At 39.0% G+C, this 26,814-nt stretch overlaps 1 protein-coding gene across 2 annotated transcripts; it reads right to left on the bottom strand.

Annotated features, from left to right (window-relative positions):
* Positions 1-2,105: 2,105 nt before the first annotated feature.
* Positions 2,106-26,662, bottom strand: PPP2CB (protein phosphatase 2 catalytic subunit beta). Of its 2 annotated transcripts, none has more exons than XM_084879148.1 (7): positions 26,188-26,662; positions 13,396-13,605; positions 11,688-11,861; positions 10,449-10,538; positions 10,174-10,335; positions 8,503-8,621; positions 2,106-2,798 (listed from the first exon to the last, which is right to left on the bottom strand). In XM_084879148.1, exons 1-7 carry the CDS (start codon positions 26,287-26,289, stop codon positions 2,726-2,728), a joined length of 930 nt encoding a protein of 309 aa, XP_084735274.1. In that variant the 5' UTR covers positions 26,290-26,662; the 3' UTR covers positions 2,106-2,725. The 2 variants fall into 2 exon arrangements, with proteins under 2 accessions (XP_084735274.1, XP_084735275.1); XM_084879149.1 differs by lacking the exon at positions 26,188-26,662 and adding an exon at positions 25,472-25,837.
* Between the last annotated feature and the right edge of the window lie 152 nt (positions 26,663-26,814).

Here is a 26,814-nt window from a genome sequence, read left to right on the forward strand (position 1 = left end):
TAGGCCTACAGATCAGGAGGAAACGTTCGTGAGAGCTGTACTAAGAAGTACGCATGCCCAGTCTCCTCTGCCTCTGGACCTGATTTAGATGACAAAATTCTGGACTGGGCAGGGAATGGGAGAAAAGGTGGCTGCTCTGTATGCAGATGAGGAAATTAGATTTTAACATTTTTAATGGCCTACCATGGGCTACTGCATCACTTTGCAACAAGACTGGCTATTCAATATGTGGGTCTTAGTGCAAAATGAAAAAGCAGGCAGGACACGTTACTCAAAAATGAAGAATTCACACGTGGCTCAGTGGTTGAGCATTGACCTATGAACCAGGTCAGGGTTCAATTCCCGGTCAGGGGACATGCCCAGATTGGGGGCTTGATCCCCAGTGGAGGGCATGCAGGTGGCAGCCAATGATTCTCTCAATATTGATGTTTCTAGCTCTCCCTTCCTCTCTGAAATGAACAAAAATATATTTTAAAAAATAAATAAGGCCAAAACTGTTTGGCTCAGTGGATAGAGCGTTGGCCTGTGGACTGAAAGGTCCCAGGTTCGATTCCGGGCAAGGGCATGTATCTTGGTTGCAGGCACATCCCCAATGGGGGGGTGTGCAGGAAGCAGCTGATCAATGTCTTTCTCTCATCGATGTTTCTAACTATCTCTATACCTTCCTCTCTGTAAAAAATCAATAAAATATATTTTAAAAAAATAAATGAAGAATTCAAGACAGTGACAGCACAGCGTTCTACGTGTGGGGCTGTGACTGCACAGGTCATACCATGTGCCAGTCCTGGCTGCGGGCCTCAGACACAGAGTTCCCACTCACCTGAAAGCTCTCCTCCGCCGGCCTTCAGCTGGTGCTCATGAGGAGGGAGAGCATGCAGATGGCTGGAGAAGTCACCTCGAGGCAAACAAGGAGGTGATTGGTGGCTATGGAGGGACAAGCTCAAAGCCCCACTAGTTGGTTGGGATCCTTCTCTACAAAATCTTAACCCGCAGGGGGCAGTACACCAAATACTATGGTCACGGGACATTGGCAAAGATGTTTCTAGAGAAGCAGTACAAGCAAAATCCCTCCTCCTCCCCCAGGACACAGGCACACACGTAGTGCTGCTGGGGGAAGGGTAGGAGCAGGTGGAGGAGCAGGTTCAGATAACAGATGCTTGCTATTACTGGGGAGTAATGACGGCAGTCAACAACAGGGGAAGTGTAAGAGCAGGAAGAAGGCCCTCTCTGATACAGGTGAGCAGGGCTGACAGAAAGCTGAGGGCAGAGCGGGCACACAGGAAAACCTGGCATCTCCACCCCTATCCTAAGCACAAAGCAGCAGCAGCCAGCCCATCAGTAGTACAGTTTGAGGTCTATGGACTTCGAGTCTGAGTAACAATAGACTTCTATTGCAAAAATATCTTTCAAAAACGAACCTGAAACACTTTTAAGACAAAAGCTGAAGAAATTCATCACCAGCAGACTTGTGTTAGGGTTACACAGGCCTAAACTACTTAAACAAGTCTTTAAGGCAGAAGACAAACCAGAAGGAAATAGGAATCTATACAAAGACATAAAGAGCACTATGTGGGTTATTTTAAGAAATCTTTGCTTAACCCAAGGTCTCAAAGGGGTCTGTGTTTTCTTGTAAAAGCTTGTAACAGGTTTTATGTTTAAGTCTATGACCATTTTCAATGAATTCCCAGTTGAGGCACGTGCCTGAGTTGCAGGTTCGGTCCCATTGGGGTGTGTACAGGAGGCAACCAATTGACGTCTCTTACACATTGAAGTTTCTCTCTCTTCCCCTTTCTCTTAAATCAGAGGGAGGCATATCCTCAGATGAGGATTGAAGAAGAAAAAAATAAATGATTCTTCCTAGCTATATAATATTCTACAGTTTTAGCATACAATCCATGTGAAGACACAAGTTACATAATGAATGCTTAGAAAAAAGGTTTTTTAATGGTCTAAAAGATATCCAGTACTATTTGATTTTTTTTCTTATGAAAATAAGTCCTATACAAAGAATATTAATTTAAATAGCCTCAACACAATTGTTCACTACAAAATTTTATATCTAATTTCAAAATAAAACTTTCAAGTATACCACAATAAATCAATGATTCTGTTTAAAATGAAAAGTTTATTTGCTCAGTACACCAAATAGGATGCAAGCAATGTCATGACAAATATACAGAAATATGCAGACCAACATAAAACAGTAATTCAGTTTAAATGAAGGGGAAAATCTCTTTCAATGTTATGACAACATACTCCCAAAAAGAATCTTTTCTTCAATTATACATTTCAATAAAATAAAGGGTAATGGATTACGTGTAAGTTAGCTTGTGAATTTTTTCTTAGAAATAAGACCTCAACTCTATTAATCCATGCCAGTTAAGCACTATAACTAAAATTTCCAAATAAGTGCAAAAGGAGATAAAGGGGTTACGCTTTTTTGCTTGAACAGTCCAGAGGAAAATGGTTACTACAAATACAGCAGGCAAACTGTTAAGATCGACTGATCTAGAACTGTACTAAATTTCAGTCAATGCTCGTCATTGTGCTAAATGCTCGTCATTAGTATGGCACGTTTTGGTCCATGATATAGTTTAATGCCAAGATAGATCCCAATTTGTTACAGATACAGTTAGATTACTGTTGCTCGTGTTTTTTTCTAAATATATATATATTTAAAAAGCCAGGATACTTCCACATACAAAGGCAGGTTTTCCCGGAGGGTTTACAGGAAGTAGTCTGGGGTGCGCCGGGTGACGTGAGGCTCTCCACGACGAGGTGCTGGGTCGAACTGAAGGCTGAAAATGGCAAAAACAAACACCCGAGAGTTAAAGGATTTGAATTTGTAAACAAACAAGTCAATATTATGACTGGAATGGACAAGTCACTGCTGGTGTTCTCCAGGAAACTACCTCACAGAGCTAGGGTGAAAATTTAAGCAGATGAAATGTCCAGTGTGGTACCTGGCATAAAACGTTTACAGTATTATCATCAGTTAATGGAAGTGCCAAGAGCAAACTTGCTTATTTTTTTAGGGAGAAGTATTTAGCCTTTTACTATTAAGAATAGTTAGCCCAGCCAGCATGGCTCAGTGGTTGAGTGTTGACCTATGAACCAGGAGGCCACGGTTAAATTTTAGGTCAGGGCACATGCTTACATTGCAGGCTCAATTCACAGTAGGGGCCTGCAGGAGGCAGCTAATCAATGATTCTCTCTCATCATTGGTGTTTCTCTCTCCCTTTCTCTTTCTCTCTGAAATCAATTAAAAAAATGTGTGTATATATATATATATATATATATACACACACACATATATATATATATATTTAAAAATATATTTTATTGATTTTTTTACAGAGAGGAAGAGAAAGGGATAATTAGAAACATTAATGAGAGAGAATCACCGATCAGCTGCCTCTTGCACACCCCCTACTGGGGATGTGCCCGCAACCAAGGTACATGCCCTTGACCGGAATCGAACCTGGGACCTTTCAGCCTGCAGGTCGATGCTCTATCTACTGAGCCAAACCGGCTTTGGCTAAAAAATATATTTTAAAAAATGATATTACATTCGAAACCAGTTTGGGTCAGTGGATGGAGCGTCGGCCTGTGGACTGAAGGGTTCCAGGTTCGATTCCAGTCAAGGGCATGTACCTTGGTTGCAGGCACATCCCCAGTAGGAGGTGTGCGGGAGGCAGCTGGTTGATGTTTCTCTCTCATCAATGTTTCTAGCTCTCTATCCCTCTCCCTTTCTCTCTGTAAAAAAAAATCAATAAAATATATTTTAAAAAAATGATATCACATATTTTTTTGTAGATGCCCTTTATCAGGATGAGAAAGTCCCCTTATGTAATTGATTATTTTTATTTTGAACTAAAGGCCTGGTGGATGTGCATCAGTAGGGTCCCTCTGCCTGGCCTGCAGGGATCTGGCCAAAACCCCAAGGAGTCCCGGGGTGCAAGAGGGCACTCTACAAAGTTGTTGTCAATACTCTGCATTGAGCATCTGCCTGTGTGGTCACTGCGGGTCATAGCTACCGGCGGCCGCTTAGGCTTTTCTATATGCAGATGGGTGCTGGGTTTTGGCTTTACTGAGATGATTATGTGCTTTCTGCCCTTTATTCTACTCATATAGTTTATCACATTAATTTTCACGTTTTGGACCAACTTTGCATTCCTGGGATAAATTCCACTTGGCCATGATGTGTAACCCTTTTTATGATATACATTGCTGGATTCACCTTGCTGATACTCAGTTGTACATACACATTTATATCAAAATGCATTAACAGTATTCATCTGTAGTTTCCTTAAAATGTCTTTGGTTTCGGTATTAGGGTTACACAGACCTCAAAGAATGAGCTGGAAGTAATGCCGCTCTTCTGTTTTTCGAAGGTTTTGTGGACTGGTGTTAATTCCTTTTTAAATGTTCGGTCAGTTCCCCAAAGCAGCCAATGGGGCCTGGGCATTTATTTGTAGGAAGTATTAAAATTATGAATTTAAATTTCTTTCCCTGTTACAGGCTTATTCAAATACTCATTTTCTAACTGAGTCAGTTTTGGTAGTTTCTAGAAATTTCTGCATTTCTTTCAAGTTACCTAGCTGTATTGTTATAGTTTTTCACTGTATTTCCGTATAATGCCTTTTATTTCAGTAAGGCAACTTTGTTAATGAATCTTCATCCTTCTTTTCTTAGCCAGTCCAGTTTTTTTTTTTTTTTTTTTTTTTTTTTAAATAATCAACATTTTTATTGAAAATAATCAACTTTTGGTTTAGTTGATTTTCTGTTTTCATAGTATTTCATTTTATTTTTACACTAAACTTTCCTTGCATTGAGGTTAATTTGCCTTTCTTTTTCCAGATCCTTAATGTGTAAAGTTAGGTTTTGATTTGAGATCTTTCTTGATTTTTAATATAGGCCACTGTTTTCACTGTAACCCCTAAGCTTAGGTACATTCTGTTTTCACTTTCATTCAACTCAAATTTTTCTTGTGATTTCTTTGACCTACTAGGTTATTTAGGAATGTTAATTTCCACATATTTACAAATTTTCCAGTTTTCCTTGTTATTGATTTCAAATTTCATTCCATTGTATTTAGAGAACGTACTTTGTGATTCTAATCTCCTTACATTGAGGCTTGATTTATAGACTAGCATACAGTACATCTTGGAGAATGCTCCATGTACATTTGAGGAGAGTGTATTCAGCTGTTGATGGAGTGTTCTGTAGATGTTGGGTATGGCTAGTTTATAGTGTTTCTCAAGTCTTCTATTTCCTTGTCTATCTTCTGCCTAGTTTTATTATTGAAAGTGGTATAACAGAGTCTCCAATGATTGTTGAGTTGTCTAGGTCTTCCATCGGTTGTTAGTTTTGCTCAATATATTCTAGGGCTCTGCTGTTGAGAGCATGTTTATAGTTGATATATCTTCCTGGTGGTGTGATTCTTTTATCATTATGAAATGTCCTTCTTCGTGTCTAATAACAATTTTTGTTTTGAAATGTATTTTGTCTGTCATTAGTGTATCCAGTACTGTGTTCTTGTGGTTGCTATTTATATGGTAAATTTTTTCCCATCATTTTACTTCTAACCTACTTGTAGAAGTAAACTGTATTGTATTTCTGAATGTAAATTGTTTCCTGTAGACATCATATTATAAAATGATCTCAAAAAACAACAATGGCCTGATAATCTCTGCCTTTTGATTGCATTGCTTAAACTGTTCACATTTAATATTATTGATATGACTGAATTTATGCCTATTTAAAAAATGTGTGTTCTTTGTTTCTTGGTTCCTGCTTTTTCATTAACACAATATTTTTTAGTATAACACTTAAATTTCTTTAATAACGTTACAATTAGTTTTCATTTTAATTGATTTTATAGAGAGAGGAATGGAGGAGAGATAGAAATATTGATGAGAGAATCATTGTCTCCTGTATGCCCCGTACTTGGGATTGAGTTCACCATGTGGGCATATGCCCTGACTAGGAATCGAATCTAGTCATGACTAGGAATGCATTCTTGGTGCATGGATGATGCTCAAGCAACTGAACTACACTGGCTAGACTACAATTATTTTTCTTAAATTATTTTATTAGTGTTTGCTGTAGAGCTGTGGTCGGCAAACTGCGGCTCGCAAGCCAGATGTGGCTCTTTGGCCCCTTGAGTGTGGCTCTTCCACAAAATATCACAGCTTGGGTGATTCTATTTTGAAGAGGTGGCGTTAGAAGAAGTTTAAGTTTAAAAAATTTGGCTCCTAAAAAGAAATTTCAATCGTTATACTGTTGATATTTGGCCCTGTTGACTAATGAGTTTGCCCACCACTGCTCTAGAGTTTACAATGCACAATTTAACTTAAAACTATTTCAGATTTATACTAACTTAATTGTAGTTCATTATAGAAGTTTACTCCTTTCCATTCTCCCTTTTGTTGCTACTGATGTTATATAGTTTATCTGTACATGTTACAGACCCTCAGATACTTATTTTACATATTATGACAATAAAGCTGCAAGAGAAAGTAGAACAAGTATGTATTTGTAGTTTTTGTTATATTAACCTCATTTTTACTTTCTTCATGTTCTTCCTTAGGATTTAAGTTACCATGTAGTGTCACTGCTATGTATTGTTACTGTCAAATATACTACATTTGTATATATTACATTTCCTATAAGTTCAACTATACTTTACAGAATGTGTCCATACTGTGTAATGCAACTGGTTTTAAATCAGTTAAGAAAGTTATAATCGTACTGTCTTTTACAATTGCCACTGTCTGCGAGCGCAGACATTTGATTTACTTTCTGGTGTCATTTGCCTTCAGCCTGAAGTAGACCCTCTTGGCAGGTCTGCTAGCATTGAATTTTCTCCATTTTGCTTTTCTGGGAACGTTTTTCTTTTGCATTCATTTTGAAATTTTGCTGGATGTAAGATTCTTGGCTAAGTTTTTATTTTCAGCACTTTGAATATATTGTCCCATTGCCTTTCTGATGAGATGTCAGCTGATCAACCTATTATATTCCCTTTTGTAAGTCATTTTCCTCTTACAGCTTTCAACATTTTTCTTTTAGACTCTCAGCATTTTAACTATGACATGTATAGTTACGGATTTCTTTAAACTTATCCAAGTTAGAGTTAGTTGAGCTTCTAGGGTATGCAAATTAATGCTTATCATCAAATATGAGAAACTTTCAGCCATGATTTCTTCAAATATTCTTTCTGTCCCCTTTCTCTCTCCTCTCCCTCTAGAGCTCCCATACACTTATATTGGTGTGCTTAAATGTCACCTACATTTCTGAGCCTCTATTCATTTTTCTTCTATTATTTTTCTCCTTGTTCTGCTGTTTTGCTCGATGCTACTACCGGTAGTATTATGAGAGAGACGAGTTCCCTCAGGCAGAGCTGAAGAACTTTTTGAGTCACCTCTCACCTTGAACAGAACTTCTATTCAGTTGCTTTAGAGCTGTTTTTCCCCTCCCCCCCATTAGTGTGTGTGTTTGTGTGTGTGTGTGTTTGTGTGTGTGTGTGTTTGTGTGTGTGTGTGTGTGTGTATATATATATATATATATATATATATATATATATATATATATATATATATATATATTGCTGAAGCTAGTGTGCAAGCCAGCATCTTGTTACCCATTCTTTAAATTGAAATATAACTGGCATATATTATTATATATATAATGATTCGATAAATGTACACACTACAAAATGATTACCACAATATGTCTGGTTAAAATCCATCATCACACAGTTACAAGGTTTTTTTCTTGGGATGAGAACTTTGAAGATCTATTTTCCTAGCAACTTTTAAATATATAGTACAGTATTAACTAGTCACTGTGGTGTACACTACACATCCTCATAACTTATTTACTTTATAACTAGAAGTTTGTTCCTGGTGATCACCTTTCACCTACTTTCTAGTGACACTCCTATTCTATGAGCAGGAGCTGGGAAAGAACACGGTCTGCCATGCACCCTGAGAGCTAGAGAGCGGAAGGGAACCTCTGCCTGCTTGACTGCACCTTCCGGAACAGAGCGTCTGAAACCCAGGCCTGGGGTAGGTGTGATATACTGGCATATGCCCCCCCACCAGGTGAAACCATATCCCTAAAACTGGGAGCTGGGGAAGGGAAAAAGCCCCCATCTTTTTGTCCATACCCACGAAGAGCAGAGTGCCTAGTGCAGTTTCCATACACGTGATCCAGGACTAGGGAAGGAGTTGTGGCTCAAATTCCAAACTCTGGCTGTTATTACCCAAATTTAGATTTTTCTAGGATAGTATTTCTCTGTCTGCTGTATATACTCAGAACAGTTTCCAAAAATTTGAAATACTTGTTGAAAATAATGTTCTCTAGCTAACTAGCTGAGCTGTTTTTATTGGGGAGATATAGTTTGCTATCTTCATTATTCCAGAAGCAGAAATTCTATATCACATTCTAAATTTTCCTTCTAAAAGTGATCATATACAATTAAAATGAAAAGTAACTTACAAGGAATATTTTAAAGTGTCATCCAATTCCATGATAGCAGCCTGGTTCCCGCAGCGATAGCAGTAATTGGGTGCACTGAAAATGGTAACCACGTTCCGGTCATGACACCAATTGTATCCCTGCATTAAAGGAAAAAAAAAAAAATCATAATCTCAACAAAGAGAGGTTAAACTTAGAAATTAAAAGTATTTTCTGTGGAAATGCAGTCTTCTAAGTTACTTTATATAGTATGGTTCATTAATATTGTGCATCTGCACGAATACGCACCTGTTGGGTACAGGATTTTATTACTACATGGAGCTTAGTAAATGCTTTGTTCTGGCTTAATCTATGCTTGTGATCTTGCCTATGATGTGTACTCAATTTCTCACACTATATGGAAGACTTCTTAAATTATTCCTTTTAAATTGTGTCAATTTTTGCTTTATATATTTTGACTCTATTTAGGTGATTACAAATTTAGAATTATTTCTTCCTAGAGAACTGGGTCAGTTTTTTCAAATAACCTATTTTCATTTCTAGTTATACTCTTTGTCTTAGAGCCTATTCTGGTTAGCTGTACACTGGACAATTATCTAATTGATATACCAATATAGCATTTTCCATCCCTCTACTTCTAATCATTATATTTTATATAAATCCCAAGGTATAGATGAATTTTGATTAACCAATTTGAGTCTCCTCTTCTAATAAACATTTCAACCATTTAAACTGATATAATTAAGACTTATTCTCAGTATAATCTTTATCCTCAGCATGAGGTTCTTTATTATGCTCTCACTCCTCCTCTTGCTTTATTTGGTTTGTGAAGTTTCTCTTACATTTTGAAGTCACTCCTATTGGTTTGGAAGTATTATTTTCTATTTATATTCCTTTAGTATTTACAAATTAGTAACATCATAGTAGAGAAATCTGTCAGGCATCACCTTAACTAAGTTATCCAAGTTAAAACCACCAGCACTAGGGTCAATTTCATGACCCCTGTATGATACACTGAAAAGGACACATCAGTATGTGGCATACCCACCAAAATGCATATCCTGAATCTATACCCGTAAGGAAGATCAGTTAAATCACAAATGAAAACTACTTACACAAAATAAAACTGCTTGTACTTTAAAAAAGTCAAGATTATATAAAACAAAGAAAATCTGAATGTAGCATCATCCTGAATTAGATTTTAGATATACATAGTCAACTAAAGACCATTAGTAAGATAATTAAAATTTAAATAAAGAATTTAGGTTAGATAAAAGTATTAGATCAATGCAAATTTACTGACTGTGACAAGTATCCTGTGGTTATATAAGACAAAGTCCTCATTTTTACAAATACACATGGAAATTTGGGGGCAAATGAGCATCATGTCTGCAACTGATATTAGAACAGTCAAAAGAATGTAAATGTGTGCAGGGAAGGGGGAAAGAAGAAACTGAATAATAAAGCAAATATTAAAATACTCAAACTTGAGGACTCTGATTTCAAAATGAGTTACAATTTTGCTCTAGCAAACCAGTGCTTTCCTTACTTGCTAAAGCAGGCCAAGTTTTCCCTCCTCTCACTTAGGTAATGGTGAGGAATGTTTCTACTACTCGAAGTCATGAAGGCTTTATTACAGACGTATGTATTTGTCAGAAACACAGATTGCCATCCTGTAGGAAAAGGACATACCTCCATTACAAGTTGGTGAGCGCGAGAAACCAGTGTGAGACCATTGGCATGATTGAATGTTTCAGAAATGTCTTGTCCAAACGTATAGCCAGCACCACGTGGTGAAATACCCCAGCCACCACGATCATCTGGATCTGACCATAACAGATCACACATCGGGCCCTGGCCAAAAACATAAGGTACATATTGTAAGTTATTAGCACTCATATTTAACTAATTAAGCTTAACTACAATGTGGTTATGTTTCTTTTTCTTTTAATTTCAAGTAAGTTTACCTCATGTGGAACTTCTTGTAAACGATCCAGGGCCCTTATATGATCCAGTGTATCAATGGATGGAGAGAGGCCACCATGGAGGCAGAAAATCTGTTTATGAATTTATAAAGAAAATGAACTTATTAAGTGCTAAAATTTAATGGAAAGCAAATAATTACAAATGTCAATCCTAATAGCTCTTTCCAAAATAATATTTTAAAATATTCATTGTGGAGAATTTATAAGATATAATAAAAATAAAACAAAAACATGAGAGGGCTGTTAACATTTAAATGTATTTTTTGTCTTTTTTCTTTATAATCCCAACACTATATGACCCATCATTGCATTTTCTATTGGTTGCTGATGTACAAATTTTCTTCTCTTATAATAAAGACCCTATAAATTCCTGTTATTGATTTCAACAGTTTTCAGGTTTTCTTTGATTTTCCTGAGTGCATAATCATGTTTGCAAAAATATTTGCTTTTCTTTTCTACTTAATGTTTATACCTTTTAATTCTTTTATTGCTCAGTGAATTGGCTAGAATTTCCAAAACAAAATCGAATGGTACAAGTTAGTGGGGAAAAAAAATTTTATTTTGGGGAGTGGTAAAACACCTATCCCCATGTCCATCCTCTAGAGATTTGGAATCAGAGATAATAATAATACAAGTGTTAGAGGACATTTTTCTCCTGATTTTGATGAGATGCTTCCTGATAAGTATAGTCAGCATAAGTTTCTTTATCTAATTAATGCTACTTTATGTTACTCCTTAATAAATGAGTTTAAAAAGAATTTTTTTTTTTTTTTTTTTTTTTAAATTTCAGAGAGGAAAGGAAAGGGAGAAAGAGAAACATCAATAATGAGAGAATCACTGACTGGCCACCTCCCGCACACCTCCTACTGGGGATTGAGCCCGAAACCTGTGCATGTGCCCTAACTGGGAATCGAACTGTGACCTCTTGGCTCATAGGTCAATGCTCATTAGCCATGCTGTGTGGGCTGAGTTTTAAATAATGAATATTATCTGGTCAAAAGATTTAAACACATATCTGACAACATGAACATGTGCATGTAACTTATCCAAATCCCTGTTCTGAAATCTTGAGTGTAAGAGAAAGAGGCAAGAAAAAGCTAAGGAGATGAAAAAACACACCATATAATCTAGACCCTAAATAACTAGGAGAAAATCTTTCCCTACTTTTATCCCATCCCAACACCCAATCCTCCACCCCCATGCAAGCACACACATACACACCTGTCCATCTACTAAAGCTGTAAGTGGAAGATAATCAAACAGATCTGTAAAATATTTCCAAACATTGGCATTTCCATACTTTCGCAGGCACTCATCATAAAAGCCATACACTTGGGTAATTTGTCGGCTTTCATGGTTTCCTCTCAATATTGTAATGCGTTCTGGATACCGCACCTGGAGAAAAAGCAAACAATACAAAACACCCATGGTACAAATCTTATTTTTATTAGTGTCATGTTAAATATATTAACTTCTGACCTATTTCTTTAAATGGCTCTTTTGTCTGCTAGTAAATTAAATGTTAAATCCTTTTCAGAGTAAAAAATATTCTCATACCTAGCCAAGTCTGATTGATTAAATTATGGTGAAATATTTCAGGTAGCTGTTCTTTTTCATTACTATTTATACCACCCTCATTGGAATCCTTATTAACTGATTCCTATATTACTATAATAAACTTGTATCTGATTCTGTCTTAAATACCTTCATCTTCAAACTATCACTAGTTTTCTAAATCTTCCCAGACCAATGTGACTTCTTACTGCTAAATGGATAATGAAGAGCATAGATTTGGACCCAAGACAAACTCCTCTATAGACTAACTTCTCTTCCCCTTTTCAACTTCCATTTCCCCTGAGAAGATTGTATTTGCCAACAAAAACAGGCCTTTACCAAATCTAGGCAAGATTTCAAATGTAATAATAGTCTTTTCCATATCAAAATATAGAGACATCCCTTATAGCACAGTAATTAGGAATATGTCTGATAAGTTATGAAAAGCATTGGATTCTGTAAACCAATTAACCAAAAACTGCAAATACATACTTCCATTCATATATATTTTCTAAGCATCCTTCATATATATCCAGCATTAAACTCAGTGCTAAAGTTAGGTGAGGTTGCCTCAAGTACAATACATGATTTCTGCTCCTCAATATCTCACCAAAGAGGTATGTGCACTAATAACATAAGGCAATAAACTGCTATGTAACATAAAAAGGGGTGGGACAATATGTTTCATGGTAATTTAGAGTAAAGGAATAAGGCTAAAATGGTTGAAGATTTCATGGAAGAAGAACTTGAGTTGAGTCTTGACAGAAGAGGTAAGAAATCAGAATAATTTTGTGAAGAAACTGGATAAGAAAATAAATGGAGACAGACTGAACATTGGAATTCTTTGATTTGACACAAAATGTTTATGCTACCAACTACTAGCAGGAAAATTAAAGATATACAAGACAAAACTGCTAAATAAAAGAGACTTAATCTGGCAGCATATGCAAGGGCAAGGAAAATTTGGAGAGGTCAGATATTGGAGGCAGAAATATTAGTTACTAATATTATTGCTATTGCAATAATTAGAGTGTGAAGTGATAAAGATACAAATTGGATGGAGACAGTAAAAACAGAAAGACAGGGATAACAGAAAAAGACTTGTTAATTGACTAAACAAGAGGGATAAGTGACTAAGTAAAAAATGATTCTAAAATTCAGCTATGGATTCCCCAAGAGAATGATATACCAGAAGCAGGCAGGAAAGGTCTAATGCAGTATTCTCATCTCTCTTTTAAAAGATGTAAAATCAACTATTATTTAAGGGGTTATAAACTGAATAAATCATTAAACAGAACAGATGATATGCAATATTGACATTTTTGCCTTTTGCTGGCTTAAAGCTTGAAAAAAAATTAAACTTCATTAATCATACCTTTAATGCCACAAGAAGAGTCACAGTCTCCACTGAATAATAACCTCTGTCTACATAGTCGCCCATGAACAGATAGTTGGTATCTGGTGATTTCCCTCCAATCCTAAAGAGTTCCATAAGATCATGGAACTGACCATGCACATCTCCACAGACAGTGACCGGACAACGGACCTCTTGCACATTTGATTCCTTTGTTAAAATTTCCTTAGCCTGTTAGGAAAAGGAAATCAACAATTAAAAAAACATTCTATCACAAACTTAAACGCATCATTTCTTATGTATTAAGAGAAAATCTGGGGGTGGGGGCCTGCAATGTGCCTCATAAAATCATAACTCTAAAATCACAATGAGTACCACTTTATACCTACTAGGATGGCTAAACTAACAAGATGGATACCAGCAAGTGCTTGTGGGGGAGAATGTGGAGAAACTGGAACTCTCACACACTGTTGGTGGGAATGAAAATGGTGCAGCTGCTGTGGAAAACTTCAATAAGTTAAAATAGACTTACTCCATGACCCAGCAACTCTACTATTTTATATATATATATTTGAGAAGAATGAAAAGTTACATTTACACATGTTCTCAGCGACATTATTCACAATAACCAAAATGTGGAAAACACTCAAATATCGATTAATTTGTGGATATATAAATAAAATGTGGTATTTTCTGTTCAATGGAGTATTATTTAGCAATAAAAAGAAGTGAAGTACTGATACATGCTGCTGATGTGAAAAACGTTACACAGTAATCTCCCACTATCCACAGGGATTAAGTTCCCAGACCTCAGTGGATGCTAGAAACGGAGAGTACCAAACCTATACTATGTTTTTTTCCTATACCTACATACCTATGGTTAAGTTTAATTTATAGACACAGTAAGAGATTAACAACAATAACTAAAAATAAAATAAAACAATTCTAACAACATGCTGTAATAACAAGTTATGTGAATGTGGTTACTCATTTCGGGGACTCCTTGCTGGAGTCTTCTCATAGGTCCAATGCTTCCTGGCACAATGCATTGCCATCATCCAGAACACATTTCCATTTTTGAAGATTATTCCCATTTCATTTTTATTTAAAAAATATTTTTATTGATTTCAGAGAGGAAGGAAGAGGAAGAGATAGAAACATCAATGATGAGAGGGAATCATTGATTGGCTGCCTCTCGCACACCCCCTACTGGGGATTGAGCCTGCAACCTGAACATGTGCCCTTGATTGGAATCAAACCCCGGGACATTCCAGTCCACGGTCCAACGCTCTATTCACTGAGCCAAACCAGCTAGGGCAGAATGTCGTACAATTTACAACTTAGGAAATGTTTACGTCTGGAATTTTTCATTTAATATTTTTGGACTGTGGTTGACTTCAGGTAACTGAAACTGGAGAAAGTGAAAAGGTGGATAAGGGGATACTACTGTATTAAGTGAAAGAAAGCAGTCGCTAATTGTCATATATCACATGGCTCATTTTACATTTAAATGTCCCTAATAAACAAATCTACAAAAGCAGAAAGACCAAATGACCGAGCAGCAGGCTGTGTGGAGCGGCCAGGCCAGTGGGGGCAGTGGGGCGACCAAAGACCAAGCAGCAGGCTGCGGGGGGTAACCAGGCCAGCCGGGGGGGGGGGGGGGGGGGGGGGGGGGGGCAGTTTGGGGCAACCAGGCGGGGGGGGGGGGGGGAGGCATTTGGGAGTGTTCAGGCTGGCAGGCAGAGGCAGTTAGGGGTGATCAAGCTGGTGGGGAGGGGGGGTTTGTGGGGGGACACAATTAGGGGCGATCAGGCAGGCAAGTGAGCGGTTAGGAGCCAGTGGTCCAGGATTGTGAGAGGAATTTCCAACTGGCAGTTCAGGGGTCCCTGAGGAGTCCTGGATTGAAGAGGGTGTAGGCTGGGCTGAGGTGGACCTCCCCCCCCACCCCCTGCACAAATTTCACACACCGGGCCTCTAGTCATGTATAATTCCAATAAACTATTTATTGCAGTTTTAGCTCTATGAGAGATTACTAACAGAAAACCATGAAGGACAAACTAAGTGTAAGAAACAATCTACAGTGATAAGTGATGGTAGCAAAAGTGACACTGGGCAACAAAAGCCAAACACTCAGGATGAAGCTTAGAGTAGAACCCAGTAGAGAGCTAAGATTGGTGGGAGAGTGAAATTTTAGGGACAGACATTTCTCTGCCTCTCTAGGGCTTTAATAATCTAAAGAGCATTTAAAAACATGGATGTTGAGTTTCTCTACATATAAGTTCCTATTTCTCTGCATCTTTACCAGCAGACTATCATTCTTGTCAATTAGTGGGTGTGTAATAGTATCTTTTAACTTGCACTTCTAACACTATTCACAAGGCAGCTTTTCATGTTTATTGGTCATGAGATTATTTTTGTGTGAGATATCTATTCCCAAAATTCCATTAATTTTTCAACTTGGTTGTTTATATTTTCCCTATTGATTTGTACCAGTTTTATTTTTAGCATTATAAATATTTACCTTTCACTGGTTTTATGCATTTTAAATATCTTCTCATAGTCTGGGGCTGTTTTCATTTTGCTTCGGGTTACTAAAGTTTTTTGTTGTTGCTGTTGTTTCTAAACTTTAAGATAGTCAAATTTATCACTCTCCTCTCTTTATGGTCTGGGCTATTTGGGTTTCCTACACAGAAGTAAAAAAGGCACTCCTGTATTTCTTTTTATTCCACAAGCTTTTGCTTTCACATTTAACAAATCTTCGATCCAGAGCAGTAATTTGTTGTATGGTATAATGTAGGGATTCATTTTAATTTTATCACTCATCATGGTTAACCAACTGGTCAGCATTATTTATTATGCAGCATCATCCTTTCCTAATTTGTAATGTCACCTCTGCCACTCTTTAGTCAAGACTTATGTCTGTTTCCTGATTTCCAAGACCTGGAAACAACCTTGTATATCCTTTCAGCTTCTCTTATTTACTTATGTATGTATGTATGTATGTATGTATGATCATCATGTCACTGAAAAAAATTTTTGAAGGGAAAAGCCTTAAACTGTGGGTTAATTTTTCTCACATAAGAAGACTGAGGTAGGCAGCCCAGGACTGACACAGCTGCTCAAGCAAGAGCCCTCAGGGCAGCAGACTCCTTCCACCCACCTTCTCTGCCACCCTTAATAAACAGAATTGCCATCTCATGGACATAAAATGGTGGGTGCATCTCTGGGCACTGTATCAGGTATCCTATCAGTAAGAAAGCAGAACAGATGGAGTGGCTCAGTTGGTTGGAGCATCATCCCGTGCATGGAAGGGTCAAGGGTTCAGTTCCTGGTTGGGGCACTTCAGGAAGCAGCCTATTGGTGTTGGTCTCTCACATTCATTCCCCCCCCCCCCCCTTTTCTCTCTCTCTCGAATCAATAAAAAGCATATCCTCGAGTGATAATGAAGAAAGAAAAAAGGGAAGGGAAAGGGAAAGAGGAAGAAAAGAGAAAAAAGATAAAAGCAAGCAAGCAGAATAGTCAAAAGACCCGAGTGTACATTGCCTACCAATCTTACAAAGCTTTCCCAGAAGTCTCACGGGCCCACTTAGCCACACCTCATTGGCCAGCAGAGGCACTGTTCCCCGCTGTCGCAATCAATCACAAATGTGGCTGGAAAGAGGGTGGAGTCGCTGAAGGTGTAATTCCTACTAGAACTGAAGGAAATTTTAGAGATTAAGCATCTCCTAAAGGGTCTGAAAAATGGCCCAGAAATGTCTAAGATCAGAAAAGAAACCAAATTTATTCCGTAAGACAGCTTCTCAATTTTTAGAAAAATAATAAAAATGAATAGTACATATTAGAAAGTTCAGGTGGAGCTGACGCCTTCTATTTATTAGGTTAAAACACACACAACTCAGCTGATGGTTCCAACTCTGAAAAGGAAATCCGCTTTATATACAACCATGATAACTTATTACTGTCTTAGTTTAAATAGAGAAATAAGAAGCCCCAAAATGTAAATGCCCAATTCAATTGTTCTTTCAAGGATGTATTATCTTAACCCAGCACAGGCTGTACAAAACTACTGGTTAAGATACAGTAGTTACCCCTTATCTGTAATTTCAGTTACCAGAGCTCAACCAAGGTCAGAAAATATTAAATGGAAAATTCCAGAAATAAACAATTCCTAAGTTTTAGTTCTGAGTCATGATGAAGTCTCGTGCACTTCGCCCAGAGCCTGACTCACGCCTTTGTCAGGTGTACCCACCACGTATACACTACCCTCCCATTAGTCACTGAGCCATGTGGGTGATCAGATCAACTATCCCAGTATCACAGTGCTTGTGTTCAAATAACCTTTATTTTACTCACCAATGGCCCCAAAGCCACTCACATAGCTTCTGTTATAGTACATATTACTATAACTGATCTATTTTATTACTAGTTATTTCTGTTCATACCTAACTGCCTAATTTATGAATTAGAACTTTATCATACATAGGTATGTATAGGAGAAACACAGTGTATAGAGGGTTTGGAACTATCCCTTTTTTCAGGAATTGACAGGGGTCTTAGGTAGCCTACTGTATATGATGATATACAGTGTGTGTATCTGTGTTTTACAATACTTCCTGAGCTTTTATCTACATAGTAGTGAAGAAAATATTTGGTCAGGCCAGTGTGAGCCAGTCCAATTTTTCATTCTCTCTCTATAAAACCCCTCTGTTTTTAAACACTTAAGGTATAACTCATACTCTTTCTTCTGAGTCCTAGCTCACCAAGTGATCTTATATTGAGGTCACTTTTGCTTGCCTGCAGGGAAAGAATGCGTTGGATTGGTAGAAATGTACAGTTCACCTGATACTTAAATCCACAATGTAAAAACCTTTGTGTGTCTGGGGTTCTCAAGGCCATCCCCAGGTTTGGTGGCATTTCTCAAAGACCTGCACAACTTAGCATACTGTCATACTCAAGGCTGAGATTTATTACAGTAAAAGCAAAATCAGCAAAGGGAAAAGGCATATGGATCAAAGTCCTGAGTAAATTAAGCACACACTTCCATGAGCTCTCTCCCATGGAGTCACTAAGTGCACTTAATGCGTGCAGCAACACACTTGAAATGCTGTCTTCCAGGAAAGCTCATTAGAGACCGAGTGCCCGAGATTTGGTCACACAGGTACCCTCCGCCTAGCATGTACCAACAAAATTCACAGTCAAAAAGAAAGAATGTGCTCAGTATAAAGCACACTGCTTGCATAAACAGTTTAGGCACAGTGAACCAGTCTTAACAGGGAATAGTGGAAATCCTCCCTTCACAAATCCAAATTTCCAGACACCAGCCAAGGGCAACCTTGAAAGGAGGCCTTTCCACAGATGGCGGTGTCAGGACTGCTCTGTTAAATCCTTCCTGTACACCTTGTGATTCTCCGCGTAATTCTCCCGAGTGTTTTCAAATGTGACTTAGCACCCAAAGTTTAGTTATCTCTAAGACATGGATAAGACCAAATTGAATCCTGTAAGGTGAAGAACTGTGGTGATGGTGAGTGCCACTTGGCATGGACACATTTAGGTAAATAGTTGTTATTGCTGCAAGCACTGCTGTATACCCAATTCATTCAAACTTGTTTCCTCTCTCACTCATTTAAGACATATTCTTGCTGCTATAAATCAAATCTCTCTTAGGAAGAGAATTGAGAAAATGAAGATTTGGGAATAATATTCACATATAACAGGATGAACAAAGAATTTCCCCTTCTATCAATGTTTTAGGAATGCAGAATATACAGGTAAATATACTCAAGACACCCCTTTCTCCCAACAGGTAGCATTCTATTTCTAATTTTGCATTGGTGCCCACTGCCAGAGTCGTTTTAACAGAAAGCTACTGTATTTGGTTTTGGCAGAGTCAGAGTACAAATTATTTTCTTTTCCACCTCTATTTAGCACATATCTATCTGCTATAAAACATTATAGGTTATCCCTACTCCCTAGGCAAATTAATCTAAAATGAGCCACAGAACAAACTGGAAACAAGAGTAAATGAAGTTAAAAATTCTACAGAGCCAGGTTAACGTAAGCAGAGTGCTGTTCTCATTTAGTTAAAAGGTTCTGCTCTTTTTTTTAAAAAAAAAACCACACACACACAAAACAGAACAAAGAAACAAACCTTTCTTTTTATTTCAACAACAGTCAAGTGTATGAATGCCAAGCAAAGTCAAGCTTGGAATACATGATATACTCTGATATATATCATATACTCTGATACCCATGTTTTCTTCATGTATTTTGCCATTATTTATTTATTTATTTAAGCTCTTTTCACCTAAAATTTGTTGACGTAAAAGCCTGTATAGTGACAAATTAACCTCACCCCCAAGAGTTCTGGCCTTTACCCCTGGCTACGGGGAGGAAATCTAGGCCCCAGAATGTCCTGCTTGATGAGTCTTTGCCTGCAGGCCTTGACCACTGGGCAGTCCAGCAGCATGATTTACAATGGGGGGTTTGGGTGACCGGGTATCAGTCCCACCTCGGGAGGAAGGGCAGATTACTGACACCAGCCCTCCTGACCTCTGTACCATGCATCTCCTCACTGGCTGACTTTAATCTGTATTCTTTCTTTGTGATAAACTGTTGATCGTGAGTTTAACAGCTTTCAGTGTATCCTCCTGTGAATTACTGAACCCAAGAGTGGTCTGGGGACACGCTAAACTTGCAATTGGTGTCCGAAGCAAGGGCAGTCTTGGGAACTGTGTCCTCTAATCCTTTTAGCCTACAAAACTAAATCATGTTATGAAGAATTTGCAAGTTTCCCCTTGACCATTCTATTTAAAGAGCCTCCTAAGCTCAAGTCCATCCCTTTCCCCTACCCTCTGCTTGTTCTTCCTAGCAAGACTCATTGCCCGACATTTTATTAAATCTATCATGTCTCCTCTTCTGTTCACAGCATTTTGAATGGGGTCTTATCACATAAGAACATCACTGAAATTTGTTAAATGTATGGTGTAAATTCACAGTGGTAACATTTATTCAACTGTTCCTACTACTCTCTTTCCTTTCTTATTTCCTACAAAACAATGATCTCTTTTGCTACTAAAGGAAGGGCAAGACTACACTGAACCAATTTTGAGTGCTCCTTATCCAGCACATAAATATCATGTGGAAATCTTTCAAAGGTAGAAGCAACTTTTTAATTATTCCTTTATTAAACAGGAAGAGAAAAATTAAACTAAAAAGTACACACACTGTATATCTTGAACATTAAAAAAAAAACAAAAAAAAACCCCATCCAATTCTACGCTATGTCAGTTCAAATAAACTTTCATCTAAGGTCAAATAGGTGAAAGACACTTAATTTCAACTGCCATCCCACTCTCAGAGCAAATGACCGTCTTTGTATAAAATATTATTTAATAGATCTTAAATGGAATTTTGCAATTTTTATCAGACTGTATCATAGTGTTATTATAGTACAAGTTGGTAACATCAAAATGTACCTCAAGATTATAATTTAATTATTTTTATCACAAAAGCATTTCAGTCAAAGGCCAGACTGCCAAGGACAATACCTGGCCCAGATTACAAGAGACAGCAAACCAGCATCAGCTTGAGCTTCCCCATTCCCTAGAAAGGAAATTGTATCTGTGATGCACAGACCTCATTCCCCTGGTTAGAATGATCATTAGGGAAATTTAGACTTGAAAAGCAACATACAGGAAACATTAGACAACATTTGATCATGAATAAAGGCATGGTATAATTATTTTAAAGGACCATTTCACTACATTTACAAAAAAGAGAAGTTAGAAGGAAATCAGTTCAAAACAATTCAAAAGCCCTATTTCATCTAATGTAGGCTCAAATTTCTCATACACAATCTATAGATTATGTGTGATTTTCATGTCATTCTTAGAAAAACTAAGTTCAGAAAATAGTTTATATATCAATAGTTTAAAATGCAGTGATTGTTTTGGCATTAATCTTATCTTCAATTTCTGACATTTTGATTTCCTTTCAACAAAAGAAGGACTTCTTTTGTCAATTCCTTTATAGCATTTATATCCTGCAGAAAAGGGTAAGAAAATATTTCTGCAAGATTTTCACATTAGAAAAAGCATAATTAGCCAATAAAACTACTCCATGTGAAAAGGAAGTTTATAATGTAAATACCTTCATTTTACCTATCTAGGGATGTAATTTAACACATATATGCAGCCAAGAAATGATTGATTTTAAAGTCTGCTTTCTCTTCATTAGCAGGTTCTTTACCTGTCTGCTTTGAAGTTGGATTACATAAGTATGGAAAATGATACTTTGTTCAGTCAGTAGATTTGGATTTTTACCTCAGAGATGGCATTGTAATCATGTCATTGTATGTTATAGTGAGAAAGAAAGGAGCTACTTCCTACATCACCATTTTAGACTTACTGATGGTCCACCAAACTGACACTACTCCTTGCTCAAGAGAAGTTAAAATGGTACCAGTTAGGCTTTTTGGCTGTTAAAACCACCATTTAAATTAAAAAAAAAAAAAAATTTATCTACAATCTACCAAAGAAAAGTAATCCAAGATATTTTTCTTAACTCACAAAAATCATTCATTTGGCCGGGACCGGTGTGGCTCAGTGGATAGAGCGTCGGCCCGGGGACTGAAAGGTCCCAGGTTCGATTCCGGTCAAGGGCATGTACCTTAGTTGCGGGCACATCCCCAATGGGGGGTGTGCAAGAGGCAGCTGATCGATGATTCTCTCTCATCGATGTTTCTAGCTCTCTATCCCTCTCTGTGAAAAATCAATAAAATATATTTTTTAAAAAATCATTCATTTGTTTCAAGATCTAATCTTCATTTCGATGGTTTTCGGTATTCAGAAATTGAGGCCTGCTATTTCACATTAATGAAAGTCAGTAATACCCTAAATATATTCTGCTTATTACAAGGCTGAGGCCGGAATCCAGAAACAGATGCAGTAGTCCTATGTAAAATTTTCATATTTATATCCCTATACAAGCCTCACATTTTTTCTAAGTAGGCACTTTGTAATCAGAATAATGACCTGCTAACACACAAACAAGCTAAGTTTCCCTACTTATGTAAAGTCTCCTCACCAAAGTTCTTCAAAATAAAAGAAAGTTTATCGGGTCAAAGAGCCTCTACCAAGAGTTAAATATAGTTCTAGTCACAGAACGTCCTGCACAGCGCCAGGCTGGCTCTGTAGGCACAACATCTTTTACAGTTGCTGTGCTGCTGCAGGAATGAATCCCGGAAGCCAGTTCTCTACACACATATGGGAAATCAAATTCACAATTAGCTTCAACAGTTGGACTGCTAATTTAAGTTAATATTAAGAGCTAGTCTTCTCAGATGATATGTCTTACTATTTTATGCAAACAATTTTCTATAGATAAGACATTAACCTGGAAGGCCAAACATACCATAACTATTCATACCCATGTTTTTTTATAGTTATTCTCCAATTGGCAGTAGGATGGACTTTATTTTGCCAGTACCTCAAAATAGGTCTTTTACCAGTACACCTCGGTCTTAATTTCAGATGACTCAGTTTTTATGTAATTTGAATTAGAATAGATATTTAATTTTTAGAAAAAAAAAAACCCCCACACAAAACAAAAAACCCCCACTATCATATAAAGAAACTTTTTACAGAGTAATAAATATTTCCAATAATCACCCTCCCCCAAAAAAAGTTAGTAAAAAAAAAAAAAAATCTAAAATCTAGTTAGCAAGAATTAAACAAAAAGATGATTCATATAATTTGGCTTAACTTTTAATTTTCTCTTATACCCTTTCTAGATGCCTGTCATTCTTGCCCTGGAAGGGTGGAGCAAGTAATAATTAAGTAGACCAAGTGGCGAGTAAAGTTACTTTCATAAAATTGCTACTAATTTCAGTACTTTATGCTTCAGATAACAGCGACAAGAAATACTGAAACCGTATTTTTCTGGGTTCTCTAGCCACTGTATAGAAAACCTCTTTTGAAGTGCCACTCACAAGAGAAGTCATACTAAACCACCTATTTATTTTGCATCTTTTTCTAAAATAAAATAGGACGACAAATTTAAAATAAGATGAAGTAGCTTTTTACTTTTTAGTTTTTCATAACTGAATACTCATTGGGTGCTTATTTCTTGTCAGGACTTTACCCGGGTAGTATCTTAATATGCACAACCATTTCAGGAGACTGGCAAATATTATTACTCTGGTCTTACAGGTGAGGAATCAGAAACGTGAAGAGATGACACAGGACCGCTATCAGGCTGGGAGCCAGGGATTGAACTTGGGCTGACTATTAGAGCTCGCACATAAATACCACACTTGGCAGGAAAAAGGAGGATGGGGTAGATATATAAAGTACCCTGTTTCCCCAAAATAGGACAATGTCTTATATTAATTTTTGCTCCCAAAGATGCGCTAGGTCTTATTTTCAGGGGATGTCTTATTTTTCCATGAAGAAGAATACGGTACACATTTATTGTTAAATGAAAATAAAGGAAATTTATTACCTGTATACTGTACGGTAGTATGGTAGTTGTCAACACAAAGCAGACAAACTGTGAATCCTACAGTATCAAGAATTTACTCATTTATTCAATGACAATCATGTCATCATCTTCTGGAACATCATCATAACAATCCAATTCCTGAATTTCCTGGTGAATTTCTTGTTACTCTATTTCTTTCAGAATCAGTGGACCAAATGTCTCATGATTAGCCTAGGGAGGAGGGCCTTATTTTCGGGGGATGCCTTACATTTCACTGAGAAGGAAACCTGTAAGTAGGTCTTATTTTCGGAGGATGTCTTATTTTCGGGGAAACACGGTAGAAGTAGACTATGGTTAGAAGACAGAATGTATGTACAGTACCACAAAGGGATGCCACATATGCTAGAAAAGGGCTGCAATAGTAAGCAGGGCTCAGGAGGGTAGAGGAAAAGGAATCCTATGTATTTCTCCATCCTATTGGAGGACAAAAATAAATGACTGAGGATTTTCACTTAAAAAGTCATGTTTAGTGCAGAAGTACAAATATGCAAAGATAAAAAAAAAAGAATAGTATATAAGCTTAAATATACCTATAAGGTTGCAGGTATTGGTAGTCCAATTTATTTAAGAACTGAAGTAAAAATAATCACTCTCTCTTGCAACTACAGCAAGCTTCCTTAAGTGAGTAAGAATCAAGTGTGATTTAGTGGCACAATATTCTTCTCTAGGAATACATCTTGTAATTATTAGAGTCCAAGGGAAAACAGATTCAACTGCCACCTCTGTCTCCAACTTCAAATCTATATGCAATATTCACACGGAGGTTAACGGACTCAGCTAATTTCAACACTGGGCATTTCACTTGATACTAGAGCCTGAGAGATTTAAAATGTAAATGTTAAGGTTCATGAAATTATAGGTTATCATGCAAGAAAGGTGAATGTCTACTTGAAGCTGTAAGTAAACAGTTCATGTGGTGAAAAATACCATTTGCTTGGCAGTTCTATTTACAGAAATAAATTCTCCGATTTAAATAACGTTGTGTTTATGATACAAAGGAACTTGTTAAAAACGCTACTTTTACTTAATATTAGCTACTACCCCTCCATCCCTTGCTTAATTTTAAGAGTGCCCTATTAATAAAACTGTCAAAGTCTCTCATTCTCCAGTGCATTTTGAGGCATCCTGACTTCCACATAGTGACCAAATCTTGTCAATTATGTCTTAAAAACACCCACCCACCCAACCGTATTAAAGAATAAACCTTGTGACTCCTTCACCTAGGACATTTTTACATAAAAAATATACACACATTAGTTCAAGAGTATAAAAGATGAATGAGGAAAAACTCTAGACTTTAATGTAAACAAGATCGAGGCCAAAATAATTCCAGAGGCAAAAAACACACAAAAAACACAACAAAAACAAAAACAATAAAACCCCCCACACCAATGGCTACAGAATGAAGAAAGTTGTCTGAGATCACACCCAGCTTGCCAACAGTGAACCCCCTGCATACTTCATGACTTGGGAACAAGAACAAACATCACATACATAACAGAAAGGGGAAAGAACTTTCTGCACTGTGCTAGCTGCCCTGCAGGGGAAAAACGCATACCCCATTCATCATCTGGAGCAAGCGCTGCTGCCAAGTGTAAGACTATCTCTGCCTTCTTTCTGAAAAATTAACATTTTGCTTCCAAGAGCCTCTCTCTGGACGCGAAGACCGTCCGTTCCAATGAAGGAAAGCCAGCCTGTGATTGGAAATCAGCCTCCCCCACGCCCACCTCCAGGCACACAAGTCAGTGACTTCCCAAGGGCCCGCCCGTCCCGTCACCTGCGAAAGCCCGCAGGGTCAAGTTCAGGGTCAAGTTCACGGCCGGGAACGGCGTCCAGGTTCACGGCCGGCGCCTTTTCCGACAAGCTGCCGGTCCGGTCCGGTCCGCCCGAGAGACGCCGGGGTGGCCATGACCCTTCGGGGAGTGGCATTGACCCTTCGGGGAATGGCATTGACCCCCGGGGAGTGGCATTGACCCCCGGGGAGTGGCATTGACCCCCGGGGAGTGGCATTGACCCCCGGGGAGTGGCATTGACCCCCGGGGAGTGGCATTGACCCCCCGGGGAGTGGCATTGACCCCCCCGGGCGGGGTCAGGGACCCCAATCAATCATGGGGCGCGGGCCGGGGTCACGTTCTCCCCGCGCGTCCTCACGGGCCCTCCGGTCGGGGCCGCGGGGAGTGTCCGGCCGGGAGGCACCGGAGCCCGGGGAGGGGACGACGACAGCTCCCGCCCGGAACGACCCCCTCCGCCCCAGCGCCCCCGCTGCCCTCTGACCTTCTCGCACAGCGTCCGCACTTGGTTCTCGTTCAGCTGCTTACACTCGTTCAGCTGCTCGACCCACTGGTCCAGCTCCTTGGTGGCCGCCTTGTCGTCCATGGCGGCCCGCTCCGCCGCGCCGGCCCCGCCGCCGCCCGCCCCCCGCCCCGCCCCCGCCCGCCCCCGGCCCGGCGCCGCTCCCCGCCCCGGCCGCCGCCGCCAGCGCCCGGCGCGGGGGGAAGGAGCCGGGCAGCGCCGCCGAGGGCCCCGCGCCCCGCCGAGCCCGGCGGCCGCCCCCGGGCGCGCGGCCCCAGGGGCCCCTCAGGCGCCCTCGCCCGCCGCCGCCGCCGCCGCGCGCCCCGGAGCCGGTGGAGGGCGCGGGGAGGTGGGACGGCGCGGCGCGGGGCTTCAGCGCACTCCCGCCGGACCCTGGCCGCTCGCCTTCTCCCGCCCGGGGCCTCTCCCCGGCCCTCCCCCTTCGCTCTGGCCCTTTCTCTGCCCGCCCACCGGCGCTCCGTCACCGCGCGGGCATTTCCGCCGGGAGAAGGCGCGCGGGCGGCGCCGCCGCCGGGGCCAAGGGCGCGAGGAGGGCGGCAGCGCCCCCGTGCGGCGCGGCGGAGGAACTAACGGGCCGGAAGGGCTGAG

The sequence above is a fragment of the Pipistrellus hanaki genome (assembly GCF_964339955.1).
Source record: "Pipistrellus hanaki genome assembly, chromosome: 3".
Taxonomy (NCBI): Eukaryota; Metazoa; Chordata; class Mammalia; order Chiroptera; family Vespertilionidae; genus Pipistrellus; species Pipistrellus hanaki.

Coding starts and splice junctions, on each gene's coding strand:
- PPP2CB (XM_084879148.1), bottom strand. CDS start 26,289: ATGGACGACAAGGCGGCCACCAAGGAGCTGGACCAGTGGGTCGAGCAG. Junction 10,336..10,448: donor TACAAGAAGTTCCACATGAG/GTAAACTTACTT, acceptor GTTTTTGGCCAG/GGCCCGATGTGTGATCTGTT. Junction 2,799..8,502: donor GACACTTTAAAATATTCCTT/GTAAGTTACTTT, acceptor TGCCATTTTCAG/CCTTCAGTTCGACCCAGCAC.